General features: G+C 44.1%; 2 protein-coding genes across 4 annotated transcripts in view; one reads left to right on the top strand and one right to left on the bottom strand.

The window, feature by feature from the left end:
- TRRAP (transformation/transcription domain associated protein) overlaps nucleotides 1-2,974 on the bottom strand; it is a 75,851-nt gene extending 72,877 nt beyond the window's left edge. The window contains exons 1-5 of one of the 3 annotated variants that reach the window (XM_050980024.1): nucleotides 2,850-2,959; nucleotides 2,585-2,659; nucleotides 1,908-2,058; nucleotides 1,503-1,552; nucleotides 424-534 (exon numbers count right to left, since the gene is read on the bottom strand). In XM_050980024.1, coding sequence (XP_050835981.1) covers nucleotides 424-534; nucleotides 1,503-1,552; nucleotides 1,908-2,007 — 261 coding nt within the window. In that variant the 5' untranslated portion in view covers nucleotides 2,008-2,058; nucleotides 2,585-2,659; nucleotides 2,850-2,959. Of the gene's footprint in view, nucleotides 1-423; nucleotides 535-1,502; nucleotides 1,553-1,907; nucleotides 2,059-2,390; nucleotides 2,411-2,584; nucleotides 2,660-2,849 lie in introns of those variants that run through there. The other 2 variants (XM_050980025.1, XM_050980026.1) reach the window with 2 other exon arrangements.
- Nucleotides 2,975-3,823: 849 nt separating this feature from the next.
- Nucleotides 3,824-13,657, top strand: TMEM130 (transmembrane protein 130). Its single transcript, XM_018915918.3, has 8 exons — nucleotides 3,824-3,967; nucleotides 6,381-6,671; nucleotides 8,082-8,250; nucleotides 8,660-8,829; nucleotides 9,499-9,583; nucleotides 11,235-11,437; nucleotides 12,417-12,529; nucleotides 13,282-13,657. Exons 1-8 carry the CDS (start codon nucleotides 3,904-3,906, stop codon nucleotides 13,456-13,458), a joined length of 1,272 nt encoding a protein of 423 aa, XP_018771463.2. The 5' UTR covers nucleotides 3,824-3,903; the 3' UTR covers nucleotides 13,459-13,657.
- The last annotated feature ends 669 nt before the right edge of the window (nucleotides 13,658-14,326 follow it).

The following is a 14,326-nucleotide window of genomic DNA, read 5'->3' as shown; positions in this document are numbered from 1 at the left end:
AAGCCATTTTATTTCATGTAGACATAGGCTTGTATACAAAAACATACCTCTTCCTACTACCCACCTATGTGAATGAAGGAAATTTAACTAATTTACAGCTGGAAATCAGACTTTTTTTAAGGAATGAAATTTTAAGTATTTAATGAAAAAAGATTCAACTTTTGCCTTTCATTCCTAACCTTCAGTAAAGTCAGTAATTTGTAGCAATGTGCAGTATTTCAGTAAGAAAGCCAAATCTGTTGCACCTACTTTCCCTCCTTTTTCACAGAAGCCCAGATTAGCAAAGTTTATAAGTAATTTATTTAGAAACAGGACTTTCTCAGTTCCACTCCAAATGACAAATCTATTTTTAGCAAGTCTTAAATTAGTTCATTAGGTTAATCAAGGACAGCAAAAAGGCAGGAAATGCTCCACACAGCTTACCTGTGCTGGCTTCTCCTGCAGAAACTGAACTTCCCCATCCTGCAGAAAGGTGAGAAACCGAGGGATGATGTGTTCCAGGAACGTAGAATATTGAGGGGATGATGTCACATTCTAATTAAGAACAAAAAATGGGGAGTTATAGACATCACACATTCAGTACATTCAAAGCCACTATTAGACATTTTCAGTGAATTTTGAATAGATTCAGTGACTAAGTATCTGCTGACAACACAGAAGCACGTGAGTGCCAAGAGAACATTACCAAAACAAATACAAATCCTTCCTACTTAAGGGAAAAGAGAATCAACTAAATCTTCAGATTCTAACAGGTCACCAGACTAAGCAGTTAAAACTATTATTTTAGTCAGATAAATTGTTTCAGAAATAGCTTAAGCAGATAAAAAACTCCACAAGAATGATTTTAGTTTGCTATAACTTCAGAACAGGCCCATAACAACTAAGTATTCAACAAAAGTATAATTTCTGCTAACACAAGGCTGGGTTAACTTGTGTTTCACATTTTCTCTGCTGCTCATCTAAAAGGATGGTCCATCACCATGCAAAAGATGTCACTGGAGACATCATCCACTCCTGATGTCAGATTCTACATCTGACTACTCCTCTCTCACTTCCACACCATGGAATACTCAGAGAAATCAGAAGGGCCTCTGTTTCACAAGGGCACAATACACATTTGAACTAAATAGAAGAAAGCTTTAAATTCAGTCATTTCATAGCATTCCAAAAATAGAAAAAAAATTTCTTACTTCACTTTTATTTAAATGCTTAATGAATAAAGATTTGGCAATGAAAGCTCACTAAGTCCAAATGAAATTCTTCAACAATCTGGTTAATTCCTAAATACAAACCTAGAATCTATGACTAGTAAAATCATCAAAAATCATTAATCATTAATCTTTAATAATCATATAAATCATTAGTCACAGGATACTACTATTAATATTTTAACTGCATAACATCAGAAATTCAATTAATAAACATTAAGCACAAGAAAGGCTGCCAAACCAGGGGGTTTTTGCTGGGGTTTTGTTGCTTGGGGTTATCATCTTTTTATTTACCTCAAAATTCTCACTGACTTCTTGCATCATTTTCAATTTGGTTTCATCAGCTAAAAATGGAAATTCAAGCAGAAAAATGTGAATGTAAAACTAGGTCATGAAGGAAAACAACAAACTCATTGATCAAAGAAGCAATCAGATCTTATCAGTTCAGCTATCACTGCCCAATTATAAGACACACAGATCTCTCAAACAACCACCACACAACTGCACACACACACACACCTCACTCACTTTGGCTCATGCAAGTGTTTCTCATCATTTTGCTTCTTCAAAAACCGGAACTCAAACAAATTTCAAAGTGAATTTGACAGATTTCACTGTCTCTTTCATCAACTGTCGGAACAAGTCTGCAACACTTGTGAAACTAACTACTGCAATTTACAAGAAGAAAAAGTCTCTTACGTGTATTGACATCTGTAAGAGCAGCCACAAACTGAAGGTATTTTTTCATCAAAGTGGTTTGGTCCACCACCGTAGGGCCTTGTGCTGAAACAAATGCCATCTTGGAGGAGTAAAGATCAGCTTTCAGTACACAAAATCAAGATCAACACACCTACAAAAGAATACAGAAGTATTTGCTAGGTTACACGTCTTGCAAACAGCAGCTATCCCATCGCTTACACCCATTCTTCTAACATATTGAAGAGGACCACCTTTTCCAAAAACCACAACTGTAACATTTACTTAGGCTTACAAATACAACACCAAGCATGCAGAGCACTCATTGACAGGAGTGCATTAATAGATAAAAGGGGTTATTGAGCTCTTCACAGCACCACCATTCCCGTGTTGTGCGCGGTTTCCTCTCTCTCAGAGGAGGCTCCCGGCTCAGGGATGCTCCCGACACACACAGCTGTCATCATCTGCCCTCTGCCCCAAACTTACAGCTCCCCTCGGACACACCCCTGGGGACTCGTTCCCAGGAGTGCCTGCAGATGTCCTGCCGCCACAAGCTGCCCGTCTAGCTCGTAAAGAAGCCTAAAATCACATCTGGCTTGAGAGACCGGCGAACTCCCTCCTCCCCTGGGGGGTCTCCGTCAGTTTTGCTCCCGGCCAGGTCCGGCCGAGCCAGCCCTCACCTTCCCCGCCGCAGCGCTGCTCGCCCGGGTCGCTCCCCGCTGCCAGGGCGCCGTCACGCCGAGCCCATCTCCGCCCTGCGAACACGGGCACCGTGAGCGGCCGCAGCGGCGCTCCCCCCGTCCCTCAGCCCTCCCGGTGTCGCGCTCGGCCCCAGGCCTCCGGCGGGGCTCCGGCCGCCCCCTCCTGCCCGCAGCGCGCCGGTCCCGCCTCCCCCCGCCCCGCTCCACCGCGCCCAGGCCCGGGTCCCACCGGGGCGCTCCTCACCCCGCGGCTCCCCGGGACCGCCCGGCCGCGGCCCCCCGGCTCCCTCCTTTGTTGCTCCCGGAGGCCGCCGGCAGCGCATGGGCGCGACGGAAGCGCCCGAGCTCAGTTCCGGCCGCGTCCTCCGTTGCCGCCTCCCGCGCCTCTCCCCGGGCGGAGACGGGCGCGGCACCGCCCGCTCCCTTCGCCGGCCCCGCGATCCTCGCGCGGCCCCGCCTGAACCCGCCCCGGCCGGGCGCTGCCAGAGGCCGCCGCGTGAGGCCAGCCCCGCCCGTCCCCGCGTCCCCGGAGGCTCCGCTGGCGCCGCGGCCGCCGGTAACAGCGGCGAGGGGTTACCGGGGCAGAGGCGGCCGCGGCCGGTGCCTCCGGCCAGGGCACGGCCCACCCCGCCCCGCCGGTGCCCCGGGGGAGCGGCGGCAGCACCGGAAGCGAAGCGCGCAGAGAAACTGATCCGCCGCAAGAAACAGAACGGCGGCCCGGAGCGAGAAAGGGCTTCGAATGTTGAGTTTAAGAAAATAAAAAGAATAAAAGTGAACGAATTAAAACCAAAATGTACAAAACAAAACAGAAAAAAACAAAATAAAACGACAAAAAAAGAACACTAGAAAACCACATTCCGGCGCTTTTGCTGTCGCTTCTCTCCAGCAGCGCACCCGTTACAGGCCGTTCGGAGCGCTGCGGGACCGGTAACAGCAGCCGAAGTGCCCCCGGCAGAGCCATCCCCGCGCCGCCGCAGGAATACTTTATATATATGTGCTTGCCGCAACCAAAGCGCGGCACAAACCCCTTCGCAAACGCTCCGGGATGTCCCCACGCTCTCGGCAGATGGAAGGCGTTTGTGGGTTTTATTGATTATTTGTTTAAACCGCCGGAGGCTTTGCATCCCGGTCGCGCTGGCAGCGCGGTCGCGCAGGAACTGCCCCCGGGAGAGGCGGCGCTGCCGCGGGGGAGCGCCCCGGGGGCGCGGACACGGGAGCCGCAGTGCCGCGGGGGCAGCGCGGCCCAGACCCGCTCCCGCTTCGAGAGCCGCCCAGTACCCGTCCCCGCGACCCCCAGCATGCGGTGGCTGTTCTGCGTCCTGCCGCTGCTGCAGCTCGGCCACGGCCGCTCCCCAGCCGCAGGTAAGGGGTCGCCGGTCTGCGCTGGCATCGCCGCCGGGGTGAGGGCGAGGGGTGCGTGATGCTGGGCGCGAGGGCTCAGACCTCGGAGTGAGCTGCATCACGGGTGGGGGTGGTTCCCTGTCCGACCCTGATAGATGTGACAACGATGAAAGGAGCTCTGGGCACGTTCCCACCACCCCAGACTTTATTCTCAGGCGTTGCGATCTTGGTGCCTGCAGTGGAGGTGGGGCATACCGGGAAGCCGGGGTTCTGCTTTGCACTTCTGACCCAAAAGCTGCACTTCTGCTTCCCCCGCTGACCCCGCGCCGCAGGTCACAGGGCAGCTGCTGTCCCTCGCTCTGGGACTCACAGAGCTCCCTTCTGCAGAGAGAGGTCGGAAAGGCAGGAGAAATCCCTGAATTGGATGGAGTGTTTTGCTGTGCCGGTCACTCCCTGGGTGACCTTGGGTTAGCCGCTGAACCCAGCTGCTGCAGCTGTTGGGATGGTGTGACCCTGATTTGTAAAGCACCGTGATAACCTCCAAGGAGAAGTGCTAGATAAGCATGAGGTAGTCGGCTATTTTTTCCCTGAATTCTACTGAAACGAAGTGGAACATAGCCTGAATCTTCTAGACACATGAAACCTCCCTCTACCAGATTTCATCAAATCACAAGCATTTCTCTTTTAACTCAGAAAACTGAACTCAGGGCCATTTCTTGTGCTGTGAAATGAAAACAGTGGAGTTCTTTCTCAGGCAGAAGTGTTACAGTTCATTTCTCACAGTTCTTCTGCCTCCAGAATTGTTCAGCACCTGTGATCTGTAAAACAAAATGCACAAATACCATCTCTTTCACTCCATCCCAAGTTGATGGGTGCAGAAAAGCTAGCACAGGAGTCAGCTAGCCCCAGTGCTCCCCTCATATTAGACGCCATGGATGAGTGAGAAATGCAGTTTCTAAAGGTCAGAGATTCAGGTCCCTGGTAGCAGTCTGGCTGCTGAAAGAGAGAATAAGGAAAGGCTCCTGCATGAGAGCCTCCCAGCTCTGCTGCTCTGCCCAGCACTGCTGATGAGAGAGCCAGGTAGAGCTCTGATACAGGGAACATGCTCCATGTTGGAGGCAAGCAACCAGACCCTGCTCCCAGCTCTGTCCCAATTCACAGCTATTTTGCATTTCCTTTTGGTTTGGGGCTTGGGGGTTGATTTTGTTTAACACATGCACAATCTTTAATGCTTCTGCACTGCTATTTTTTGGGAAAGATTTAATGTATTCTTTCCACAAAACTCAACACTGTCTATTGCAGTAGTTGCAAGGTCTGAAGTAAGTAATTTGAGTAAACATGGCAGAGAAGATAATGGTGAGTCATTCAGAGCAGCAGAGCTGGCTCAGTATCACAGGTCCTGTGCCTCTCATACCTTGGTGTCTCATAGAATCATAGCATGGTTTGGGTTGGAAGGGACCTTTAAAGGTCATCAAGTTTAACCCCCTGCTATGAGCTAGATCAGGTAGCTCAGAGCCCAGTCCAATCTGACCTTGAATGTTTAAACTGGGCAACCTCTGCCAGTGTTTTACCACCCTCATTGTGAAACATCACCTCCCTCAACCTGATGGCTGATTTTTATACAGCCTCATATCTTTCTTGGGCAGACACTGTTGGCTCAATCCACCAGTGGCCCCAAGTTCTTCTCTATCCCTTCATCCCCCAGCCTGTACTGACTACCAGAGATTACCCCAATCCAGATGCAGCACCTTGCACTCAGCCTTGTTCAGCCCCATGAGGTTCCCATGGGCCCATTTTTTCAGCTTGTCCAGGTCCCTCTGGACAACAACTGATCTGCCACTACAGCATGGTTCATCTTTTATTTGCCTTCGGACTTCTGGTCATTCCCTGGAAAAGGAAATTTAAGGTGGACCATAGCACAGAAAATGCTTCTACTGAGGTTTTTTTAATGTTTACTTATGAGGAAAGTTCATCTAACTTTCAAAGGAATCTAATTAATGAAATCTCACCTGAGTTTGAAAGTTTACATCTTTAGAGCAGAGATTGGAGCTGAGCCTCTTCCAGTAGCTGGAAGTCTAGTGATCATGTTAAATCATTAGTGACAACCTATAGCCAGCACGCAGCTCTGGGTGTAAAACCTCCTCAAAGCTTTTGAGATGTTCTTGACTGAAGCTGTCTTCTGCTATGAACATTTCTGGAATCCAGTCTGACATATTGTTTACTGCTATTTATTTGAACTCATATACACTTGCAACAGTTTCTGTTCCAGATATTTAAACAGTAAAAAATTATAGTGGTAAATTCTTTGCTGGGATAAGTGTCATTGTGAGTCATATAAGTAGAGCTGACTAGTTCAAATGTATAAATAAATAAATGAAATTTTAAATTCCATACAAGAAGGTTTGGTTTACTCATTTTCTTCTGCTTTCCACAGAGTTGCGTAGCCTGGAAATAACCAACAATGGTCCCATCACAACGGGAGCTCAAGCTACTGTTCAAGCCAGGCTAAGAATGAAGAACGAAAATGTCACATCAAACTGGTATCACTTTAACTGGGTCTATGCTCCTCTGATTCTGCTGGAGAAATCCGAGCAGCAGTTTAATTCCATAATAAATGTGACTGGTGAATTCCCTGGCACTTTCCCTGTGTCTGTCTGGGTGACTCACAAAAACTGTTGGTTGTGCCGGCCGATTGCAAGAAACGTCACCGTGCTCCAGATTACAGGTAAAATGGGTGAATGGCTTTGCAGCCTGTTCCTCTCCAGGAGCTCAATATATAAGCCTTTGCAGCATCAGGGAGAAAAAAAAAAAGTGTAAATATGGCTTCTGACAACAGTTTGATTTGTAGCCCTGTGGCTGGCTGAAGGTGGGTTTGGGGGGCATGGTGCAATTAGTACCACTACAGCCATGCTCTAGGCTCTCCAAACCCAGAAAAAAGCATGGTGCTGCCTGTGTTTTCCTACCTCTGTCATTTAGAGAAACTGAACTGGAAACCAGATGCTTCAGCAGCTGCAGTTCACACATCAGCATGGGTCAGTGATGTCCAAACTCCTAGAACAATCCTTCTTCTATTGCCTCCCAGCATTTCTAGACCTAAAGTTAGGATGACCATCAGCAGTGCCAATCTGCTGCTTTTCTCTGTTGCATGACACAGCAAATCTTAGGCCATCAGCACAGCAGAGCATTACATTTTCTTTTAAAGCTCTGTCCAAGTGTATTGAAATTGGATCTGAAATCATGGCTGCATTTCTAAATGTTGCTAAGTGCAACTTCAGTTCTCTGGGAATATTCATAACTATAAATATGCTTTTTTATTTAAAAATTAATCACTGGTGTGCTATGGTTAACCAGATCTCTGATACAGAGATTGACAGCCCCATTCCAACAGTAATTGCAATTATCATTTGTGCATCACCAAAAAACCTCTTAACCAGATTTAATGAATTGTTAACAGGATAAGAGTCTGTTACTGGTAATCAATAGCCCATTAATTTTATAACAAGCTGGTGTCTCATCATATCTCTTTGTTTGTAGGTTAGAGAGGATTTTTTTAGATCGGTCCTTGCTACTCATTGCCCAACAAAGAACCTCTCATAGATAAAAACATTCCCCCCTTTCTGTATTCACAATTTATAGCACATCTGTAATTCACATAGCCAAATCTTAATTTCTGTAGAAACAGCTAAAACTAAGGGGGGAAAAAAGCTACATTAAAAACCTCACAAAACAAACAAAAACCACCATCCCAGACATGATGAGTATGTGTACTGGCCTGACTCTGAATCTAGATGTTTGATATCAATACCAGTTATTTTAAAATAAATAGTAAAAGTTTATATTGAGCTCAATCAGTCCAGGATTATTTCTCTTAGTTCTATTGGGAGTTTTATCATGGCCTATTGTATAACCCTCAATAAATATTTTCGTTTCATTGCCTCATTAACACGCATGACAACACTGAGTAACAGCTGTAAAATACCCTTAACCACTTGAACTGGGACACAGCAAGACTCACCCAGTACATCTGAAAGGATGTTTTGACCCACAGAGCATGCTGTGGAAGCATGCTGTCATTCTTTTGTCATATATGCTGTCATACATGCTGTCATTCTTCTTCCCCCCTTTTATTCTGCAGAATTTATCACAGGGAACCTCACCATAGCCCAGATAGAAGACAGCAGAGTTACCACACACGGTTCTGGTTCCTCCATGGACACAATGACCCGGATTTCTTTCTCTCTTCATGACCCAAGTCATTACTTCAAGTCAGCATCATTTGTCTACAACTGGGATTTTGGAGATGGGTAGGTGTGGTTACTTTGTTTGCTTTAATGAGTATTCAAGATGGCTCTGATTCAGATGTTAATCTAGAGATAAATCCCAATAAAATCAGTTAGCTAATAGTCGGCCTGCTATAAATGTTGTTTTCATAACTTACTGACTATTCCTATTCAGTTTTGTGAATTCTTTTAGCATTAACTTTAGTTTCTTTCATTAAAAATGCAGAGGTTTACTCTGGATCTTGTAGTTCTATAGGTAATACCACAGATATAAATCCTCATTTATATGGACATAAAGTAGAATTAGAATCACAGCCACTGGAAGATTGTCTGTAAAGAAAATATATTAGAGCTTGTCCCTTTTTAAACCAGTAATATGCAAGCACTTGGTAAAAGGCAATTTTGATTCTAAATCTTTTCCTGTTGCACCCAGAGTTTACCAGATTACCAAGGCACCCTTTGTCTACTGCAACTGCTCCTCCATGGGGAACCGCACGGTGCACCTGAAGGTCGTGGCTGAATGGGAGCAGGTTGGAAGCATCATACACGAAAGAGAAATGATGCAGAAAACTGGTGATTTTACCACAGCTCTGGAGCTCTTGGGTAATTATGAAGCATTTTGCCCTTCCAATGCAGAACAAGCTGTGTATGTACAGATACACTCTAGTATGTACAGATACAATCTAGCTTTGACATAGTAACACAACTTCAACATTGTTTCATGTGCAAGGACTGAGTGAACACTGACAGTCCTGAAGCGTTTCCACTGCAGAACTGACTACTTGCTCTTCTCAGGCAGAAAAATTGGTGGAAACAGATAAAATCTTCAGTTTCTTTTTAATCTACAAATAATTTTACTGTCTTTTGTAAAAGTCTTACATACAGTTCAAACAACAAAGTATTTATGGTAACTTAAGGTTGATTTGTTTGTTTAATTTACACCAGCTATCCCTAAACAATAAATCAGTTAAATCAAGCATTAGGAAAGTCTCATTGATTTGATCAGCCTCAGGAGTAAAGAAACACAGAATTAAAAATGTAAAGAATTAATAAAGTTGATTATACATATAAAAAGGAATCAGACAAAAAGTCAGGAAACTTACAAGGTCTCTAGTGGTAGGTTTCCTTTTGGGGTGTGAGACAAATAGTATTATTTGTGTGACTGATGAAGCTCCAGTCTGCAAGTCTGTAGAAATAAACCTTCACTGGGAAACCAGTGAGACTCAAGTTTACATGTGGAGTGTGACATGCTGGCTTCTCATTTTTTCTCAGATGCTGTTAAAAGCATTGACATAGTGGGCTCCAGAGAGACTCACGTAATGGAAAACTTGAATTTATCTCTTCATATCAATGGCACGTAAGTAGCAAACACAATTTCATTCCTTAAAATTGTCTCTTTAGGTGTTTCTCCCCAGTGTTTCCTAAAAATAGTTAGTTTACCCCACAGAACAATTATTAAAAGACAAAACCAAAACCACCTCCTTCCCCCAAAAATACTGTTGAATATTGCATTTTCCTGACTTGAAATGCCATGAGGTCTAAGAGTCTGAAAGACCCTGCATCTTTACAGAAGAGAAGAATTCTCTTATATAAAGCAAATGCTTTGTTTTTAAATCTTTGTAAAGAGAATGTTAAAAGACAAGTAGCCAGAGAAATAGCAGGGGGGAATACATCTGAAAACTTCTTTCTGAACTTTTCTCCTTCACCAATTTCCCTGATATTAAATTGAAATATATTCCTAGCCTTGTTGCATAACAGCAAAGCTTGACTGTCATAGGAGATGAATGGGTTTGGGGAGTGATTCTGGCAAAGTTCAGATTGCCACAAGATGAATAACACATAGGAGCCCCATGCAACAAGGATCATAGGAAAACAGGAGTTGTGAGCACCTCAAGCCTAGCACAAGCTCCCTCAAGTTGCAGCATTAGAGCACATTGGAGTTTTGCAGTGAGCAGCACCCAAACAGAGTCATTTACCAAAGGCATTAACAGTGCCAACAGACAAAGCAGCATTCAGAAAGTGAAAGGCATATTGGCAGGAATGGGAACTGGAGATGGCATCCCAGTAAAGGTGAACAGCCAAAATCTATGACAGGCAAACCTGACAGGCAAACCTGACATCACTAAGACAGGCTTAGTGACCTCGTAGTCACAGAACTGGGGCTGATGCAAGAGGAGTTTAAGATAGAGATGAAGTGACAAAGAGATGGGGTGTCAAAAACAAAGCTAGAAAATGAGATAAACACATAAACCTGATGCTTTCTTTAGCAAAGAATGTTGTAATGAGATAAGAAACAAAAAACTCCTAAAATAGGGTAAAGAAAATCTCTGTCTGTTATCAGAATCAAAGTCTATAGTGCATAAGGTGAGTTCAAGCAGAATCAGTTGAAACAGGGATCTGGAAAGGTAAATAAAAGGCTTCAATTAGATGTGGTGAGAAGCCACATGGCCACAAAGTGCACTAAATTGCTTGATAGCAAATAAAAACCCTTTTGTTATTGTAAGGGAATGCTGTGATCCTTGAAATTTACTTACATTTTCCAGCTATTAGTCCTTTGTTCAGAGCTCATCTCATATTCTTTCCAGTTTCATGTTCAGAATGTCTTAATTAAAACAGTCTTGGGTGTGCTTCAGTGGTACAGACAGTAATCTCTGTGTGAGAAGGACAAAGAAAAAACTACCTTCCCTTGGAAGTGCAGGAAAAAAAAGATTCCTTTTATCTTTATTGAAGAAGGACTATGGAGTTTTCTACATGCAGTGGCCCACTGATGACCCTAGCAGGTATTCAGCTCTCAGCTGAAAGACCTGCTTTTATAGAAGCATCACAAAGGACTTTTTCATTTGGCATATGCTATAAACCAAACAGTGCAGTGGATAATTTATTTGCATTTAAATTAACTTCATTAGTTTCAAAATTATTCTGCTATTTTAACTAAGCTCTCTGCTGAAATTTTTTGCAGAGTTTTCACCTTTTTTTTTAATTTTGCCTTTTTGCTCTTGTCGTTTCAGCCCACCACTGGCATTATGCTGGCTTATAAAATCCGAGTGCATTCCACTTGAAGGTGACAAATGCCATCTGGTGGAGATCAGTGGCTCCTGCTACAACCTCAGCCACACCTTCAGGGACGCGGGGCAGTACTGCCTCAGTGTCAGGGTGGAGAACGGCGTGACAATGCTGCAGACGTACCACGGGATCAAAGTGCGGCCAGCAGGTGAGGGACAGGGAGTCTGAGCAGCACGGAGAGTCCCAAACAGGTTAGGGGCAAGCGTGGGTTAACCAACTGCAGATGAGGTTTCAGGAATGTGGTGTAGATCCCTAAAACAAGAGGAATAAAAAGGGAAATGAGAATTTATAATGTGCCTGCTGTAATTGCTCTGAGCTTCTTGTGTTCTGCTGAACTCTTAGTCCCAGGAGTGTCTTGAAGCTACTTAGTACACTGGGAAGGCTGTATTGCTTAAATGAAATATTTTTCAGTTTAAATAGTCCAGCTTTTGTAGTTAGAGAGGATAACTAGGGAAATGTATGTGTCTGTAACACTATCTTAATTAAACAGCCTCAATTCTTATTGCTTAGTTTAGCTATGGAATTTTGAGGGTAGATTTTTCTAGGCTTCCATTTCATTATAAGTCTCTGTCCCTCCTCCAGTGACCCCAGCTGGCTCCCCCATGCATGGTCACACATGGCCCTCCTGGGTCCCTAAACCACCTGGGAGAGGGGTTAGGTGCCAGGTGAAGAGGATGGGGCACAGCCACGCTGTGTCACAGAGTGGTCACACCATGTCACTGTGAGCCAGCTGTGTACAGACACTGGTGTGCATGCAGGGCTCAATCCTCTGTTCTGGAGGCTCTTGGCTGCTGTGGAGGTGAGAGTCCTTCCCATCCTCTTGGAACCCTCTTGGGGTACCACAAACACCCTGGGGAGTCAGGGGCTAACACGTAACTGGGTGGAGGTTTTTAGGCTCTTCAATGCAAAGAGAGCATAAAGGGAAAGACTCTTACTAACCCCTCTCCCACTCCTGAGATTTCAGAAAAATCTGGAGTGATCAGAGCTGAAAAGTTTATTCCTTCTTACAGACATTCCATCTTTTTTCTAAAAATACTCCTAAAATTTCTTCAATGTTTCCTTCTCACTGTTGCCTTTTTCTCGGGTATTTTGTCATTCCAGAAATGCGTCCTTGTGCTTTTTCCTAGGAATGCACCCAGCTTTCTTTGTCCTGCTCTGCATTGCTCTGGTTTCAGTGATGCTGATACTGGTGCTGTACACAGCCTTTCGAAGTCACTCACAACAAAAAGATCTCGTGGAGGTATTCAGTTACTCTTACTTTGAGCTGGGATAGTAATGAGGTAGCTTTCAGCCATGAAACGTATCTGATACGAAAGGTTCTTCAATCCCCAGACAAACAGAGTGGGAAGGAGAATTTCCCTGGTAATTGTGATCTGTTCCACAAAAAAAAAGCCCCAGCAGTGTAGGTAAATGTAGAAACAGCCATGCTTCTGGTTTGGTGCAGAGAACTCTGAATTGCCAGAATAATAATGGGCAGTTTTTTAATATTCCCAAGCAGATGCTTGCATTGAAGCATCCATTCCAGAGGATCTGCCTCAGGGTAGTTACATGAAAGAAAACAAGGAGACAGTGCAAGAGGCTACAGGATAATGAAAGAGGAGGGATATGTTACCTAAAGCAGCCCTAAATTGTTACCTACCCCTTGTATGTGGCCTTCGTCTCCCCAGCTCCCTGCCATCTCTAATATACTCTCACTTGCTACAAAAGGTGTTTTTGCAATAAGTATGAGTTCTTAAATCAAAAGTAGCTTTCATGGTACTTTGGAAAGTACCTAATACCCTTTACACTGTGCCACAATATAGATTATATACCTCTAGAGACACTGTCTATAAGCCATGTGCACAGCAGGTATAAATCATAAGTCTATTTGAAGTTAGTGACTGAGTAAAAATAGTTGAGGACCAAGTGCCATTTGCAGCCCAATGTGCTCCTGCTGGACTTGAGCCAGTGGAAACTGAACTAAAAATTAACTTTTTGGTGTTCCTTTCCCAGGTAGCTGACTTTGACTTTTCTCCACTGTCTGATGAACACCGGTCTAATCATTCCAAGTCAGGCTGTGGCCCAGTATGTTGCAGATCATGTTTTCTTCAACCATCAAAAGAAGCTGCCTGGGAGAGTCATGAACTTCTACATTCACTTTACAAGCCAGTCAAAATGTACACACTGTGAAGAACACAATTGCACTTTGGTTGCACTAACTGTCTAACTTTCTCACTTAGGCTAAGTCAAAAGCCTGGTGCTGCATGAATGGTTTGGTTTTGCCAATGCAATGAGGTTCACCACTTGAGTTCCAGCACTTGAGTACTTCATTTTCTGAACTTAAAAAGAACAAGAAACACAGTAAAAGTAGCTTTGTATTTTTAACTTATACGGGTGTGTACATTTACAGCTGTAAATGCAGCATTTTATTCTTATGAAAGATTGTTTTATGTGCAGGTTTGCTAAATTCACTACCTCTTGTAATTTCTCTGTTCCTTCTGTTCTCTGTTCCAAAGAAGAAAATGCCTAAGACAAGCATACCTCCTTTCCTATGTAAACAATATTACTGGAAATGGAAGTCACCCAAAATACTGTTGAATGTGTATTTCTTCTATTAAGGAACTGATGTGTCCATGTTGAAAACATAGGAGGTGTTCCCAATGAACCAGACTACCTAATTATGTTGTCCTTTTTCCTGTCTTAAAAGACCCCTTTTAAGCTAATAGGCTTCTGTCAGACTGCAGTGGTAGTGACATACTCACCTGCTAGCAGTATTTTGGTCCTGCATAAACCTCCACATGTCCACCACTTTCTAAAATAGAATACCACTCTAACCTGTATAAGTAGCTTTTTTTTTTTAGGCTATTCATTCTTCTTTTATACCTCATATTGCTCCCCAATTAGCTATCAAAGGTCCTCTTCCAAAAAAATGCAACAACTAGTAGCTCAAAGCTGTTCAGCAAAACATATTTAATGGAAATTCCTAATCAATGTTCAAGGCTGTATAAACTCCATGCCTGCTGCAGACTATCATCTACTATCAGCTTCCTGCTCTGCC

Source organism: Serinus canaria, chromosome 14 (genome assembly GCF_022539315.1).
Source record: "Serinus canaria isolate serCan28SL12 chromosome 14, serCan2020, whole genome shotgun sequence".
NCBI lineage: Eukaryota > Metazoa > Chordata > Aves > Passeriformes > Fringillidae > Serinus > Serinus canaria.
This window is presented reverse-complemented; position numbering and strand designations above follow the sequence as displayed.